At 39.3% G+C, this 17,543-nt stretch overlaps 1 protein-coding gene across 2 annotated transcripts; it reads left to right on the plus strand.

Annotated features, from left to right (window-relative positions):
- Positions 1–1,495: 1,495 nt before the first annotated feature.
- dync1li2 (dynein, cytoplasmic 1, light intermediate chain 2) lies at positions 1,496–16,556 on the plus strand. 2 transcript variants are annotated; one of them, XM_034216726.1, is made up of 13 exons: positions 1,496–1,645; positions 2,409–2,482; positions 2,833–2,949; positions 3,076–3,306; positions 8,015–8,178; positions 9,855–9,948; positions 10,116–10,251; positions 10,436–10,547; positions 10,649–10,708; positions 11,332–11,376; positions 11,514–11,631; positions 12,377–12,514; positions 13,262–16,556. In XM_034216726.1, exons 1-13 carry the CDS (start codon positions 1,569–1,571, stop codon positions 13,372–13,374), a joined length of 1,479 nt encoding a protein of 492 aa, XP_034072617.1. In that variant the 5' UTR covers positions 1,496–1,568; the 3' UTR covers positions 13,375–16,556. The 2 variants fall into 2 exon arrangements, with proteins under 2 accessions (XP_034072617.1, XP_034072622.1); XM_034216731.1 differs by having other exon boundaries at positions 13,267–16,556.
- Positions 16,557–17,543: the final 987 nt, after the last annotated feature.

Raw genomic sequence — 17,543 nt, forward strand, 5'->3', positions numbered from 1 at the left:
GTTTTCGGTCAGAATTGACCGCCATAGAAAATTAATGGGTATGAGTGTATTATGTTCATCCTGCAGATGGAAATAATCTCTACGCATGCGTAGAGATATTTTCCATGTGTGCACACACACACACACACACACACACACACACACACACACACACACACACACACACACACACACACACACACACACACACACACACACACACACACACACACACACACACACACACACACACACACACACACACACACACACACACACACACACACACACACACACACACACACACTTATTGTGCTTATGTCCCCCCACACCTTCCAGACAAAACAATTTACTTTAAGTTACGGGAACCTCTCACTTTTTCGCAGTAAATGCCCCTCCATTACTGTCTCTCATGCAGTTATATTTGTGCCTTGCTCACATTTGACTCATTGACTCATGAGTAGGCGACCGATTAGGCGATTTTCTGTCAGAGAGGCTCTGGACAAATGTTTTGAACCAGATGAAGACGAGATTGAACCAGACATAAAGGACGATGTCTCAGAAATGGAAGACAACAGCGATCCAGACTATGAGTCTGACCAACAGTCAACAGACCAGGAAGAGGCCCCTGAGGGAGAGGAGCCCTGAATATTAATTGTTCTCTAAATGTTCAATGAGGAAAACAGTATCAGTGTCTTATTTTATATTCCTCACAGTGAGTGAATGCAGTGAATGCAGTGAATGCTGAACTTGATGGGCCCACCGGTGGGTCCGGACCATATACTGAAAGTACACAATAAAACACTGACTTGCTTGTATCAAAAATACATCCCATATATCATCGGAACGAGAAGAATCTCAGCTACAACACCAACTAAAGCATTTCCATCTCCAGTAAACACAGCCTACATGACATAGAGAGTGACACAGTGCAAAGGAGAACAGAGAAGGAACAGGATACCATTAAGACACATTACCACTCCTCCCTAGCACTCTCTACGTGTCACCAAGGTTATATTGCTCAGGGCACACTATTGAGGCTCAGGCCTTGCATTTGTATCATTAATCATTTTAGAAGCTCTGATGTCGGCATTAAAAACGTTTATTTGATCCATTACATGACCCAAATTAGCCTTTAAGAAAGCTTGACATAATACCCATTGACAGACTTTAAGGCTTTAAGCATTTTTGAAACTCTGGCCACAAGTCAAATGTTGATATCACACTCTGTTCTCATCAGCTGTTAAAGAGAAAGAACCTGCCATCAGTGCCATGACATCATTCACTGGCATGTGGCCAGAAGTGCTTGATAGGTTTGAACCACGTTTGAACCACAAATGAATAGTCCAATCTTCTTTTTTTCATACATGGTTATCCCATTGTGTACGAAAATACTTAAGGATGGTTATATAGACCAAACTTTAAAGCTACCTTACGTGGACGCCAGGTCTGCAGTGCAGAGGTGCACCAAATATCCCGTCGCGGCGTCACAGTGAATGAATGCAACCTACCCTCGGTTACTTGGATGAAGGCGGTGCTAGTGGTGGCCAAGCAGTAGGGCCTTGCCTTTGTGGTTGTAGAAAGAGAAGATGGCTCCCGTTCTGGAGAAACAGCTCCCGGGCGCAGCCGACAATAACAACGAAGATGAAGAAGGACAAAACCTTTGGCAAGTTCCTGTTTTTCTGTTTTACTCTTACATGTTTACCGAGGCACGTCTCGGAAAAGACCAAATGCTTTGGTTCTGCTTTGTCACTGACGGTTGCTGACAACCAGACACCGGCCCGGTTAGCAGGAACATTAGCAAGAAGCTGGGCGGTCAACGGTACTCCTGCTAACAGCCCAGCTAACTAAAGCAAAGTGCCGATTAGCTACATTGTAGTTAGCAAATATTGTTCATTAGACGAGTTAACAGTTTCAGGCAAAGTTATTGAATCGACGAGTCAAGTGTCTCTCTTGTTTGAGAGACTTCTAGTTCATGTCATGACAACACCTTAACACCAGCTCATGTTATGCAGGATACAAGCTAACAGGAACTTTAATAGAAAGTATAACCGACTAACTGAAGTTTAATTCTGCAGAAATATATCTTGGCTTTACTCGACGCTTGTCACAAGGGCTCGTATCGTTATTGGGCTTGACATGTTTCATATATTCAGATCCATAGCTACTTTTATCTGTAAGTAACGTTGCCGGGTCAGTGGATATGACTTATCATTTCCTGCTTTTTTCAAGTGTTGTCGTGGACACACACAGGGCTGACTTAACTCTTGCTGAATCGGTTGAATAATCTTCTTGAACAGTACAAGTAATAGTTAAGTTATGTTACATACTGTAGCTAGCTGATCTATAACTGTTTTGGTAGCAACATATGTAGCTGTCATTGTGCCACTTGGCTGTCAAGCTAACGGGACACTCTGTTTTTGTTGTAGGACCGAAATTCTGAGTGAAGTTTCTACTACATCAAGTTCAAAGTTGCCATCAGGGAAAAATATCCTGTTATTTGGTAAGTGCAACTCGTTCTAGATGTGTGAAATTCTATGTTTCTGCAATGTTTGGAGTTTGTCTGTTTGTCAAGTGCAAAAACAAAAGCTTATTATAGGAAATAAATACTTTTCTGATTTATTAAATAGTCTGCAGGCCTGGCTATGTTTCTTGCCACATTCTGTAAAGGAAAGCAAAATAAACACAATATACAAAGAGTATGTCTCGGTTAGGGTCGTGTGACTTTCAAATATTAAGTAATACATTTATTGACCAGAAAAATGTGTGCCAGCCTCTTGACAGCCATAAAACATGAGGCTAGTAATTGTATTTAAGGCATATAACATAATACATGAATGACATATCTTACAGGCGAAGATGGATCCGGAAAAACAGCACTTATGGCCAAACTTCAAGGAACTGATCACAACAAGAGAGGGAGAGGACTGGAGTATCTGTACCTAAATGTCCATGACGAGGACAGAGATGGTGAGTTAACCTGTTTTATCTTTACCTGTGTTTGTTTAACAGCAGTAGTCTTTGCAAAATGACTGTAGTTTAAAACAATAATAGTATTGCTTGTATTAAACTGGTATTTTGTCTTTTTCTTTGCAGACCTTACTCGCTGTAGCGTGTGGATCCTGGATGGAGACCTATACCACAAAGGCCTACTCAAGTTTGCTGTCTCTCCTCAGTCTCTACCTAACTGTCTAGCTGTGTTTGTTGCGGACATGTCACGGCCCTGGACCATTATGGAGTCTTTGCAGAAATGGGCCAGTGTGCTACGTGACCATGTGGACAAACTCAAGATCCCACCAGAGGACATTAGAGAAATGGAGCAGAACAGTAAGTAATGTTTGAATTGATATACCTATGAGTGATTATGCCGTACTCTCTTATAGTACGGCCCTACCTTAGAAATTGTACACTTCATCATGTGCATTGATTGTTCACTGGTGGAGCATTTGACCAATGTAAAATAAACATGTAGGTGATAATTGAATTCAATTTGATTGATGAAACGATCACCATTATGTTAAATGTAATGAATGGCAGCGACGAGCATACAGCCTCACCAGTCTTACATACGTTTAAGCAGACCGTTGGTTAAGACTGATATAAGTTGTCAATTTTAGGTTTTAGTGTCTCAATATGCAACAACCTGAGACGAAAATGAAAATATGACACACCTAGACTTTGATTAATTGTAAGATTTGAAGAGGGTTTGAATGAAGAAGCTCTTAAGAATTCCTGAAGAATCCCAGGGTGGAATCATTGTTAGTCTTACATAATTAGAGGCAGTCTCCTTGCTGACTGGCTTCAAGGAAAAGAAAGTGGTCGCTGAGTACCTTGCCAGGCGAGCACTGTGTAACATTACACATTGTCATGGATGTTTCTAGGTCATCATCAGAGGGGCCCATGATCCTCAGCTGTTTGTTTTGGCTAGAGGCGAGTTCTGCAGATCAATGAGTGTGATTCACTCAGATGTTGTTCTCCTGTTAATTTTAGAACATCATCTCTCCCTTATGAACAGTTCTTTTGTGTTTAGGGGCTTACAAGTTAGTTGAGTCTGCAGGGTTTAACAGAGAGTTCTTGTTAGGCACCAAAGATTCCGTACTGCTCTTACAAGTCTATAAGAACTAATCACAAAGAAGCATCATTATTTAATGATTTTTTAATTAATGTTACAGAACAGGTTCTGAATATATAACATGCTCAAGCAGTGACATGTGTTTACAAGTCTGCTGGCAAGTTTAAAAGACAAAGTATATCCAGTTGCCAAGTGATGACTAGCACATGGTTAATGATTTTTAGTGCGTCTACATTTCTATCTTGTTTTACTGCATTACTTAAGTTATGGTGGGTATATGAGTTAAGACTGAATGAATGCATTGAATAAACAAGCAGTAGAAAGGAAACACTGCCTGAAATGTATACACTGTAACTTGTATTCATTAAATATTCGTGAGAGCATATATTGCAGTTGTAATTGTAGGGTTGTGTACTCTTTAATGATCTTTTCTTGAAGTCTTAACATTGAAACTGTTTTGTCAAATTCGTCTTGGCTTTCTCCTACTTTCCTCTCTTTGGCAAGATATTTTTGAACAGTCCAGCCGTGATGTCAGTAGCAGATTGGTGAGACCTCGTTAGATTACATATTTGTAGACATGAGTATTTGAGTGACAAATACAGATAGACTGTGAGTGGCTTTTTTTCCAGCGAGTCTTGCAGGCGTCTTGCATCATGGTTCCCTCCCCTCCAACAGCAGCGTCAGGGAGAAGGAGGAAGGGACGTAAAGTGAGAGGGTCTGAATTCATTGTGTGGGCCGGACGTTCTGCTCTAACTCTAGTCGGCTGGCTGCTGGAAACGTCTCAAGTTGAATGACCTGTTCAAACTATTGCTGGACCACACATTTAAATGAGAAATATGTCGCTTTATGACTGATGTGGTAGTAACGTCACAGAGACTTTTAGCTACAGTATTTTGGAATGGTGTGCAGGCATTAAGCAAACAACTTTGGTATTTTGTTTTGACTCTGCTTCTCTGAAATCAGAGGAAAGAAGTAACCAGACAGCTTTAAAAATCAACCCATCAGCCAAGCAGCATTAACTAAACAGATTAAGAGTAAATGTCAGGCTTTTTTTACAACAGCCAGACACACCGAATTTGCTTATTTGACATTTAGTTATCCAGGAAAGATACATTTAATTTCTAGCTGAACTTTAGCTACAAATATTATACAACATATTCAAGCAAACTAATATTCATTTTCATGCTCTCAATTATTGCAGTTATGTTCTTTTGGTATTTAAAAAAGGAAACCTTTAAGAGTTACTGTATAACACATGTATGGAAGGTTGAGCAGTTGTCGATTATGTTTGCCAACATTTTTTGACCCCACCTTTGTTTGAATAACAGTTAGACAGACTTTGTCCCACTAAGACACATCATCATGTACTTGCCATAACATAACATATCCGAACATCCATACAAGATACTCAAGTCATATTTTATTTAAAACACATTTCATTGCTAAGCTTTCTCGGACACGGTTGTGGTGAAGATAGAACACCATAATAAATGACTGGCAGTTAATGTTTGAGCGATGTTTATTTGTATCTAGCAGCTACTCCTATTTTATCTTAATTATTTCTAGCATGCCATGTCTTGGCCGAGCAGACCCCCTGTGAAGCTTAAACTGCACAGGAAAGGATTAGATCGAATTCAGATTTTTGCTGCAGTCATCCATTCAATATTCTTTTATATTAGGTCCAGATGTCTTCTGTATAAACCCCTCTGAAGGATATTTTCAATAGTAATACATTTGAATGGTTATAAATCAGCATGTTGAATAGTGTACATAATACCAAACTATTTGTGCATGTGCACTAGATTTGTGTTAATCCTGTGTCCAATGATAGTTACTCTTTAGATTGCTTGTACTATTAGTCCTCGCCCTAAATACTAAATTCCATGTTTAAAAGTTAAGAAGTTGGCTCGAAATGGCAATCTGGCTTTGTTGGCTCACCCCTACTGCGTTTCCAAAGCTCCTGAGGAAGTAGGCCAGAGCTTCCTGCTTACAGTCCCCTCCCCTCCCCTCCACCCCCCCCCTTCCCTGCCTCCACCTCCCCTCCCTTTCATGCTATAGCTTTCTAAATGTCTGGACAGCTGTAGAATCAAACTTCCCACTTCAGGAAAGTAAAGGATGCCATGTATGTATCTGTTTTTCTTTTTACCAAAGGTCTATTATGTGACTTTTGATATTGTGTCCATGTATACTACACAATACAGGACCTATAATATTAATGACTTGCTATTTGTATTCACATTTGGATTATATCAATTATTTCTTCATGAAGATCAGGAATATTTTAATATGCCAGTTAACGGCCATTCATTGGTGTTGACCCTTTTATTTGAGACAATGGGCCAAATGCATAAGCAATAAGGACACAAGTTCTCTAACTTCTTTTTTGGTACTCATTGATTTCTGTAATTTACCATTTGTTTTGTTCATTCAAAGTAACTCCAAAACGCAAAGAAACAAATGTTTTGAACATTGAAATAATAACAAAACATAATCTAAATATGATTTTAATATGTTGCAGAGTAATAATTACATTAGTATAATAGAGTGTTTGGTGCATCTTGGGTTTTAGAAATGTAACAGAATGTGTCAGCATGAGGCCCACAGTTTGAGGTGGAGCGCATCAATTAGTACTGTTCATTAAAGCAGGGGATGTCTGGTTCTGTAACTACACCAAAGGTTCCCCTGAAGGTCAAGTGCAGATGATGGCTACAGACAGACCAAGTGGAGAATTCTTACAGCTTTCAAGACTTTCAGCTTAATGTTATTGTGTTTTTTTTGTGTTTGAATAGTTTGTTACTACAATGACTAAGGGTGCGTTCACACCTGCCTTGTATAGTCCGGTTGAATTGAACCCTGGTGCGTTTAGCCGCTTGGTGCGGTTCATTTGGGTCGGTGTGAACATAGTCCGAGACCTCTTAAGTGAACTAAACAACCGGACTCTGGTCCGCTAAAATAGGTGGTCTCGGAACGCTTGCTTGCGAACTCTGGAGCGGTTCATTGCTGGTGTGAACGCAGTCCGCACCAAAACATAGGAAGCGTAGTATTTACGTGTCACAAGAACGCGGATGTCTTCAAAATCTTTAGCGAAAGAGTCTTTCAAGACATCCGCGGTTGTTAAGTTAAAGAGTGAAGCAGAATGAAGTGTTGAACAGTGTCGTGTAAAGTAAAAATGCTCCGTCAACTACATAAAATTAAGAACACCTGTCGTCAGTGAAACGCCCCTCTTTACTGCAGAACGTCTCATTATATGTGTTATAATGTTTTTGAACGGACGTTGTCTGATTAGTGATTATATAATCATATGCGCGGGCCGCTACAGTCTGTTGATCTCCAGATTAACAGCAGCATGAGAATAACCTGCCGAAAGTGCCGATGCTCCATGGCGGAGGCTCCGGTAGAAATGGCCGGGATTTGCGTTTTTACCCCTTTAATGTCTCACCAATTGTTGAACAGCATTTCCGTGCACATGACTTGTGTTTAAAGTTTATAGTCCGTTTGAGTTTTGCCCTGAATGCAAACCGAACCTTCTGAAAAATGAAACAATGTAACAAACTGTGGTGCGCACCAGAGAAGCGGGCTATTAGGTGTGAATAAGTCATCTTGCTCAATGTGTTGCTAATGCCTGGATTATTTGTAGTTACGATTGTTTGTAAATAGGCAGTTAAACAACTTGTGCCCAGGATCCTGAGAGTGTTATTCTGTGTTTTGGATCACTACACTTCAGAGAGAGCTAACATGACCAAAGTGAACATTATTATTATTAGACTGCCAGTGTAGGAAAGAGAAGCAGAGGCAGGTTTACTGTAGTCTTCATAAATACTGTTGGTCACATGTTTTAGTCATGACTACTTGACCTTCTAAAAATAAAAAAATGTTGGGTAAAATTTGAAATGTTTATTATGTTGTGGTGTTCACTTATAACTAATTACATTCTTTATTTTGCTTCCTGCGTCTCTCCGCTAGTGGTGAAAGCGTTCCAAGAGTACACAGAACCAGAGGATGCCGCCCAGTCCTCCCCACAGAGACGGGCCCCCACAGCAGGGGAAGACGAGGCCGTTGTGCTCCCACTGGGAGAGAGCACACTCACACACAACCTGGGCATTCCAGTGCTAATAGTTTGCACAAAGGTAAATATGTCCTACATGCAAAAAGTCTTATGTTTGAAGCCATAGACTCTTATCAACAGACAATAATGTTTTGTTGTTGCTCCAAGGTTTTTACCAATCTATCAAAGATTTTTTGAGGTACTTCACTCTGAGATAAGATATTTGCTAGTTCTCTGACGGATAAAACATCCTTGTCACCAGAGTCAAAAGAATGATAATCGAATGCAATACTTAATCATGGCTATGCAGTACAACAAAATTGTTCCGTTAGCTACAAAAGAAAGCAACAAACCCTAATGCAAAAACATCACTGTTGTTTTGTGTTTGGTGTTTTTCCAAATGTGATGTCAAATCTTTACTGGTTTATCGAAAAGCATGAGATTGTTTAACCCATTTTCATTTCCTAAAAAGTGCAACTTACCTTAATCTTTACATCTGGCTAATTTGGTTTTAAGAAATTGTACTTGTCCTATCTTTGCCCCCTAATGAGCCTTCTGTTTCCATTGCATTTAGCAGTTCCTCAAAGAGCTCCTAATTCACAATATCCTCATAAAAAGCCTGAGAAACACATGGTCCACCCCCTAAGTAACATCCTGCCGCTCACTCCTTAGTTGCTGAATGGTTTTCCAGAAGCTCATTCAGCCCACATGTGGCTGTGGTTCATAGCTTCTCTAAACTCCCCTTACTCCCTTGGATCTGCTTTTTTAAACATGTGTAGCCCAAGCAGTTCTAGACTGTTCCTGTAGGAACCTCTCACAACTTTCCCCTGATCTGCCTGAGACAAACAGGCACAGGAAGCCTCTTTTTAACTCCATCACAGCCGTGCTTACTGCTGGTTTCCTTCTGCTGGGTTCTTTAATGGCCTCCATGATGCGCACATTCAGGCTCAGACCTTTTATACATGCTTTTTATGTTGTGCTTTGTGAGGCAGCAAACTCTAATAAAAAGCAGCCATTATACTTGCCTGTTAACCCTCCAGGCAAATGCTAGTGCTGAAAAACACCCTATAGCCGTCAGCAGAGCTTCACATGCTAGCCGTGACATGGTGAATGTGCTCTTTATCACTGGTGCTTCTATCTAGCTGTCATCGGAGAAGAAATGTTCAGCTTTAGAAAAAGTTGAAGACTATAGTTTGCTGTTCAAAAGTAGTTCAATTGGGCTGTCAATCTTCTGTTGACCATCACAACTTCTGGCAAGACTAATCATGGAAACTTCACCAGAAGGACAATAAACACTAAAGCAACACATCATCTCTGCCTGGAGCCTCCCAAGGGCATGTTTCTCCCCCTTGTTCCTATGACAACACACCACACTAACTCCTACCTCCGCCATCAACTGTCTCTGTCCTCTGCATCCACTATACTTTCAGAGGCTGTCAAAAATGATCCTCGCCAGGCAGACTAATATGAAAACCAACAGAAAAACGATTGGTCTGTAAAATTGTTGTGCTGTGAAAAACCTGTTATGGAAATGATGTTTCACTCTATGCAAAACAACAACACTGGAGGCGAAGCTTATCAATTTGTGCATTACCCTAGTCAGTTAGGGGACTTTTAGGAATACCATCTAGAATCACAACAAAGGACACTGTAAAATGGGCTCAGGATGTAGGGAGCAGTCTTCATGTTTTTCATCCTGACTTTTCATTGTCTGTCATTAAATGTGTATCTCTTTTCCTCTCTCTATTTCTCCTCAAGTGTGACGCAGTCGGCGTTCTAGAGAAAGAGCACGATTTCAGAGATGAGCACTTTGATTTCATCCAGTCCAACGTCAGGCGATTTTGCTTACAGTGTATCCTTCCAATACACGATTGTTTACAATTCTATCACAAATGTCATGATACCTATATGATTGAGTGTTCTAAATGTTGTTCATATTGCACATGAGGTTTATTTATTGTCATCAATTAATCGACCATCTACATCGTTGACCCAACAAGCCTTAATTTAAGTAAACAGATGGAGCTGGCCTGATCTATACTTCCGTCAAAGAGGAGAAGAACCTGGATCTGCTTTACAAATATATAGTGCATAAGATGTATGACTTCAAGTTCACCTCACCAGCCTTAGTGGTAGAGAAGGATGCAGTGTTCATGTGAGTAAAGCTATTTTATTTTAACTTAATCATGTTTATTTTTTGCCAACAGCCATTTTTCTTTCTTCTTTTGTTATCACTGACATAGCAAAACCAAATCTCCAATTTAGTCACAGAAAAATCCTCCAAACCAGAAATCAGATCATTGTGTCCCCTTTTTTGAACTGTCTCTTTTTCCTTTCAGTCCATGTGGATGGGATAATGAGAAGAAAATTGCGATTTTGCATGAAAACCTAACAACAGTCAGACCAGACGATCCATTTGAAGATTTTATCACAATGCCTCCAGTACGAAAGGTATGGCAGATCAAACTAAATGTGAAGTTTTAGAGTATGAAATCACAACCTGAAGTGCTAAATGAATAAGAACATGCTTTCTCCTTTGCTCTTGTTTACAGCTGGTACATGACAAAGAGATTAATGCAGAGGATGAGCAGGTTTTCCTAATGAAGCAACAGGTATGTGTCAGTCTTTCTTGAATATTTCATATGTTCTGTCTGCGACTGCCAAGTTTGACAGTGAATTGAAGAATTTACTCCCCTGATTAAACAGGAAAGCATAGTACTGATATTTCCAAATGGTGTAGGTGCTTTAGAAGTGAAACATGAGACATGGTAGCCTGAACAAAAAAACATTGTTTTCCATTCAGTGAATAAGTAGACCCAAGAATCCTTTTGTACATTTTTACTGATTCTGAACAAGCACATTTCGATGTTGTATATGTGATACTTCCACCTGACTTTGCCTTCACTTCCTATTTTGTACACAAATAAACCAGGAAGGAGATCTAATAAAAAAACTTAACAGAGGTTTTTGTTTCGCAAGATAGAAAATTATTTAATAGTTACACTTTTAGTTTTCTCTACAAAATGTAATGTAATGCATCTTTGCTGAATGTCCCTGTTAGAGACATCTAAATTAAATTTTTTAAAGAATTATTCTATTATCTTGAATAAATGGTATAAATATGTATGTTTTATAATTAGTAAACCCTTTTGCATATTGCCTTAAATGGATTGTGCATGGAAAGTATTAGTTTAACCATGGCGGAATAAAGATGTTTACTTTTATTCCCCTACAGTCTTTGTTATCAAAGCAGCCCGCCACACCAACCAGAGGAGCAACAGTAAGTGTCTTAAAGTCCCTGTAATGTGCAATATTTGTAGTGGATGGATTTATTCCTCTTGCCACTTTATCCGATTTCTCCTCGATAGACACGCTTGTGTTTCTGACCACAGTCCTGTCCTGGTTTGTGTGTTGCAGGAGTCTCCGGGCAGGACCACCTCGGGGTCTCCCCGACCTGCAGGCCGCGCCGGCCAACCCAACATGACCAGCAGCTCACCAATGGCTGCTGTCAAAAAGCCAGACCCCAACATGAAAGGTAGAAGCTCTAGTGCTCATTAATCTTCATATACGATTATTGAGAATCATAGTTTTCTCTCCAGTGCTCTCTTGATTTTCATGGGGTGCATGTTTTGAAACAAATTGTAAGACCCCCGTAGAAGAATAACAATGATAAAACATTTTAGATCACAGTTGTTTTCTACTCTCCTACGTCTGAAGAGGTAGCAACTAAAATGATTAACATAACAACAAATTCCTTCACACCTCCTGAGCTCAGCATAAAGCAGAAGTATTTACTTTCTCTCCTTCATTCCGTGCAGTAGGGTGCTGGTGCATTCCAGCTACATTGGGTTTAGCTGGATTTAATATAGGTCTCTTAACCCTTGCCTATTGTGGTTTGCAGACTAGACTGTGTGACTTCAACACAATTTCTTCCCCTTTTTTGTAACGTTTTTACTTTTTTTAATTTCTTCCTTCTCCAAATCAAGGATCCTAAGATAGATTGTGTCATAGAATTGACATTTCAATAAAAAGTTCACTCAAGATAACTCTGATTGCTTATCTGGAATCATAACATTATCAGATGTTAAGCATTAAAGCACAAAAGTCTGTTTATAATCAGCCGGTTTTCTCAGTATTGTACGTGTTGAAGGAGTGACTGAAAACTCAATAATTAAGTATAGTATATGTGTATATGTTCAACCTATTTTTAAAACTGCCGAACAGAAAAGGAAGTTTTCCATATTACAGAAGGGATTTTAAGCTTTATGTTTCTCCTGCAGCGGGGGCGGCCAATGAGGGAGTGCTGGCTAACTTCTTCAACAGTCTGCTGAGTAAAAAGACCGGATCCCCAGGAAGCCCCGGGAGTCCGGGAAGTGGAGCCGTTGGAGCTGGAGTGCAAGGGTCCGCCAAGAAAACAGGTACCATCTCTTATTCCAGCATGCTCACCTCTGAACTCAGTCAAACAGTAGCCTCACTGTTTTTAATCATTCTACCTCACAGGTTAGCAGTTGTTCTTTAATTAAAAAAAATGTTTACTACAGCATCTTGTGTATTGAGATCTCAAATCACGCCTGGGAGAGAGAAAGAGAGAGAAAAGTTAAATCAATAGAAAAATAAAAGTTGTCTTTGACTAAACATCTGAGGAAACTTGTGACAGGCCTGTATGCACCAAACCTCCACTCATAAACGTCCTCCATACAACTAATGTCACTCACTCCATGTCATATCTCTTGCTCAACTAATGTGTTATGCTTGAGTAAACACGGCTGTTTCGCATGTCAACCAGCTTCATTTTTTTTACTTTGTTACATCAGGTAAATGTAACAAAGTCAAATACTGGCTGAATGTACTACGCAGTAAAAACATTGAAGGAACCATTGCATAACTCATCTCTCCGTTGACATGTACCTCTACTTCCAGTGCTGAGCTGTGGTAACATTTATCTGACCCAGCTGGAAGGGGAACGCATGAGAATGTTTCCTTTGTCCGATGATACGTTTTGCATGAGTGTTAACTGTGGCAGCGAGCAGCCACACTCCAGCGTGGGACCGCCTCACCATCCCACCTTCATCTGTCTGCTTACTGCCTGTAGAAAACTGTTCATTTTGAATACACACAGAGACTACAGGAGATTACTTTTGGACTTTGTCTCCTGTTTTTCCAAGGGCAGAAGCCGGGTTTGACTGACGTCCAGGCGGAGTTGGACCGGATGACTCGCAAACAGGACTCCATGGTTTCAGCTAACAACGTACCGCCGCCGACAGGGAACGAAGCGTGAAGGCAACAAAAACAGTTGCGTTAATACTCTGGAATTATACATGTACATGTGAGCATAAAAAATTGACCAAATTCCCAATGTCTATATCAGTCAGCACACAGTGGTTTCACCAAAAGGAGTTTCAGATGCTATCAGATATGTTGGTGTTCTGGTGGGATGGGAAGAGAGACACAACAGAGATGAAGCTGTTGCTTATAGGTGCTACACGCTAAAGGCGTGGCTTTATTTCTGTCCTCTCTTCCACTGTAAATGTAATTTTGTGAGGGATGTTGGTTTATTGAAATGTGTGCACACCCCCAGGCAGCCAGCTCGATGCGCTGGGCTGCAGGCCCCCCAGTTTCTGGGGTTAACTCCCTCTCCTCATGGGATTAAAGAGTGGAAATCTACCGGTCATGTGGCCTCTGGGTCAGCTTATCTCATGGAAGAAATTTGGTCACGATTGGAAAGGTATTTCAACTTTACATTTAGAAAAAATATTAGAATACTTGCAAACATATGTATGTACAACATATTGGATATGATACTGATGTATTTTATTTTGTGCACCATTAACCGGTTTAAAGAAAAAATGTGTCTGTATCGCAAAACATGTTAAAATGCCACTGACGTCATGACACTAATTTGACAAGTCCAGATAGCTGAAAGCATATCATATAATTTTCCCTAATAATCTCGAAGAATTCTGTAAATATATATACAAAAAAATCTATTCAGGTTAACTTTGATTTTGTATAAAAATGCAATTCTGTCAACATTTTAAAAAATAGCTTCTTTGGCTAAATGAGAATGGGATTTGATGAGTTTAGAGGTTGCGATGGAACCACTTATTTTGCTACAGGTGTGTATATTTGGGGATTGGGTTAGGCGGCATCTTTCCTACTATAACTCCTAAGTGCCTCGCACAGTTAGCTGTTTGTTTCATAGTAGAAATGCTTGTCTTCGTAAGAGGAAATGCACTGTAGCACCATCGGTTAAAAGGTTTTTGTCCATTTTTTGACATCCAAATAATTTATTTCGTTTTACATTTTTGTTAATGTACAATAAGCCTGTGGTCTGTTATTTTTCAGAAACTAGATTTCTGTGGCCTACTTGATGGTATTCAATAGAGCATTAGATTGAATGCCTTAATGAAAACTGTAAAGGCTGCTCATATTTAGAAGGAACCACACAACAACACTCACTGTGGTGGAAACCACTCGCTTTGCAGCCAAAAGACAAACAATGAATTGCTGTGGTGTGATCAAAATGACGTATAGTATCATACAGTGTCTGACAGCACTCTCCTCCTTTGGGTTCGCATGTTTTATTCACACTGTACTTTGCATATCTGTTAAACATTCCCCGTTTTCACATGGAATAGCTGTAGAAACACATCCCAGTAGTGAAACCCGTTTGTCCGTCTCCTTCAGTGCCCTGTTTAAAATAACAACCTTTGCCTTCACTGTACAGCTAACAGTTTGTCACAACGGCCACCTTGCCTTCACAGGAATGCTCCTAATACTTGTGTGTCCTTAAGGGGTTGCTCAACTGTGTCCAGACATTTTTTCTTTTTTTAATATAAAATGATTATACTGTACCATATCAAATAATCTGTACAACTATTTATGGTTTCAGGTCACCATAATCTAATTAAAATGAAGTGTACATCATCATTAAGTCTGTATGCAAGGCCCTACTTAATCTTATGAATAGTGTTCATCGAAAGCCTACATTGAGCACTATGTCTACATTGGCCTACACTGAAAGGCAAGCAGAGGAGTGCTGTTATATGCTATAAAAAGATTGGGATGTGGAACCAAAGATGCATTTTAGTCAAGTTGTTCTGCTTTTAAAGTTGGTAATAGTCCTTAAGATTAACCAGTGGATGCTTTCTCGTCCCACTCTTGCCTATAATCCTAAACTTCAGACCTGAATATGAATTCTTGTTTTCATAACATCCTAATGGTAGAAAATGCCTTACTCCATTCAACCATAACCGTGGTTTCATTGTTCAATATACTATGCCATAATTATGGACAGTCGATTATGGTACATTCTCTAAACTGGTCTACAAATGCAATGCAATTGCCACAAGACCATACTGGTGTACAGTATACTTTATGCATGATTTGATTTAAAATGATACTACACAACTTTTCTGGATTTATTTTTGATTAAAATTAAGCTCTTCTTGTTTTGTTTTTTTGTGACTGTGGAATGTTCAAGCCTGTGGCCGAAGCACAATTTAATAACAGCCAGGAGAAGTACGGCCACATGTAATAAGCACTTTTCCTTGGACACTTGTATCAATTCCCTATTCCTACAGTTAAATAAAGAATGCATATCACTTTTGTTTTTGCTTTGCCCTTTTAGAATATTTAGTAATGAAACTAGAAGCTAATCTCCCGAGTAAAACTGCATTATTTATCTGCATTTGCTGCTTAAGTTATGGAAGGTGCCCCTTGTGGTTACTATGGAATAACTGCTTTCTACTGGTGATTCTTTTCTTTTTTAATATAATAAATCCTTTAAAATCATTGATATTACACCTGTGATAGGGGCATATTTTGGGGATCTTGCAATAGATAAACCAAAACAAAATGTCAATTCATTTTCAGGTTTGACCTATGCCTTTTTGCCCATGAATCACCTCTTGTTTATGTTTACAACCTATTTAAAATGTGTTTGTGATGCCCTTTGACACTTTCTGTTTAGAATAATTTGAAATGCCATCCTAACCTGACTGACATTTCTTCATAAAATGGCCACACTTGTTTAATTTGGCATTTAGCTAAGCAGAATGAAGTGCTCTCATGCGGCTTGGTGTCAAAGTTGTACTCGCTCTTTATTAGGGTTTTATGTTTCTCCCAAAGTTGAATAATGAACAGTTGTTTTAACTTTTGTATTCAAACGTCTGCCTCCTCACATGCTAACTGAATTGCCTTCGACCACTATTGTCAGTCCACATCTATACAAGACAATGAGCTTCTGCTTCCAGTCCTTTTGTATTCAGGATATCGAGACATTGTAAGCACATGGCTGGCTGCATTTGTGTGTCCTGAATTAATTTAGAAGTTTGATTGTATGACTTTAACACATTTCTGTAGCCTTTCCGCTGCCGTGTGGATTCTCGCTTCTTATGCCGACAAAGATAAGGAACATGTTTATCAGACCCCTGGCTTCAATAAAACCAAGAATCCAAACTTTGGTGGACCTTCACATTTTTGCATTTAATTGTACAATGTATGTTGATTTGATTGATTTGAATTACCTGACAACCCCTAACGCCACCCCTCACACTCTCAAAGAAAATGGGCATTAATGGAAACTATGGTGACGGTTGCTCCATCAGAAAGATAATGTACATTTCTAAAAATGCAAGATTGTTTACTATTGAACTTTTAATGTCTTAAAATGGTTAAAATACAAATTCAAATCACCTATCGTCGCTTTGCTGCTAAATATCATAATTATACTACAGTAATAATGTATTCCACCAGAATCGTGCTGTGTATGTTAAATATCATACTCTTTCTGATGGGACTCCTATAGAGATTATTTCTAATACGATTTATTTAAACAAACTTATTTAGTCATAGTTTTTATTCCAGTCATCCTTTTTTAATTGAACTGCTTATATTCATCATACTACTCCAAAGTCCCCTCGTTGAAGCCAACATTGCACATTTTATTGGCCGAGGAATTACTAGAAAAACAGTAAGGGTCAGTTTGCACATTTCTGTTTTACATTAGATCAGAGTCTTTAATCATTGTTGTCGCCCAGCAGGGCCACTTTAAGACGGAACTGTACTGTTGGATTTCAAGTATCAGATATGCAGCATCTCTGGCCATTATCACCTACACACAGCTATCAATACCACAGCCTTCCATACGAGGGCAGCGAAACACAGTTTACTTAATTTAAAATCAGATCTTTCCCTGAATTCTGAAAGTTTATTTGACATGACATCTGATAGAAATCCAGGATGTTTGCTGTCACACATCTGTTAATCAATTCATCTATTTCTTGCTAGGGCTGTTTTCTTTCATTTGGATGAAGAATACAGTAACATCCATTTAGTTTCTTATAATTTGAGGATTTGTTTTAAAGTAACAATAGGCTTTGAAAGATAATACAGCCAACTTTTCCAGGATAATTGTAGGCATAGGCTCCTTAAAGACAGTAAAAA

Source organism: Gymnodraco acuticeps, unplaced genomic scaffold (genome assembly GCF_902827175.1).
Source record: "Gymnodraco acuticeps unplaced genomic scaffold, fGymAcu1.1, whole genome shotgun sequence".
Taxonomy (NCBI): domain Eukaryota; kingdom Metazoa; phylum Chordata; class Actinopteri; order Perciformes; family Bathydraconidae; genus Gymnodraco; species Gymnodraco acuticeps.

Coding starts and splice junctions, on each gene's coding strand:
- dync1li2 (XM_034216726.1), top strand. CDS start 1,569: ATGGCTCCCGTTCTGGAGAAACAGCTCCCGGGCGCAGCCGACAATAAC. Junction 10,548..10,648: donor CAATGCCTCCAGTACGAAAG/GTATGGCAGATC, acceptor TCTTGTTTACAG/CTGGTACATGACAAAGAGAT. Junction 11,377..11,513: donor CACCAACCAGAGGAGCAACA/GTAAGTGTCTTA, acceptor TGTGTGTTGCAG/GAGTCTCCGGGCAGGACCAC.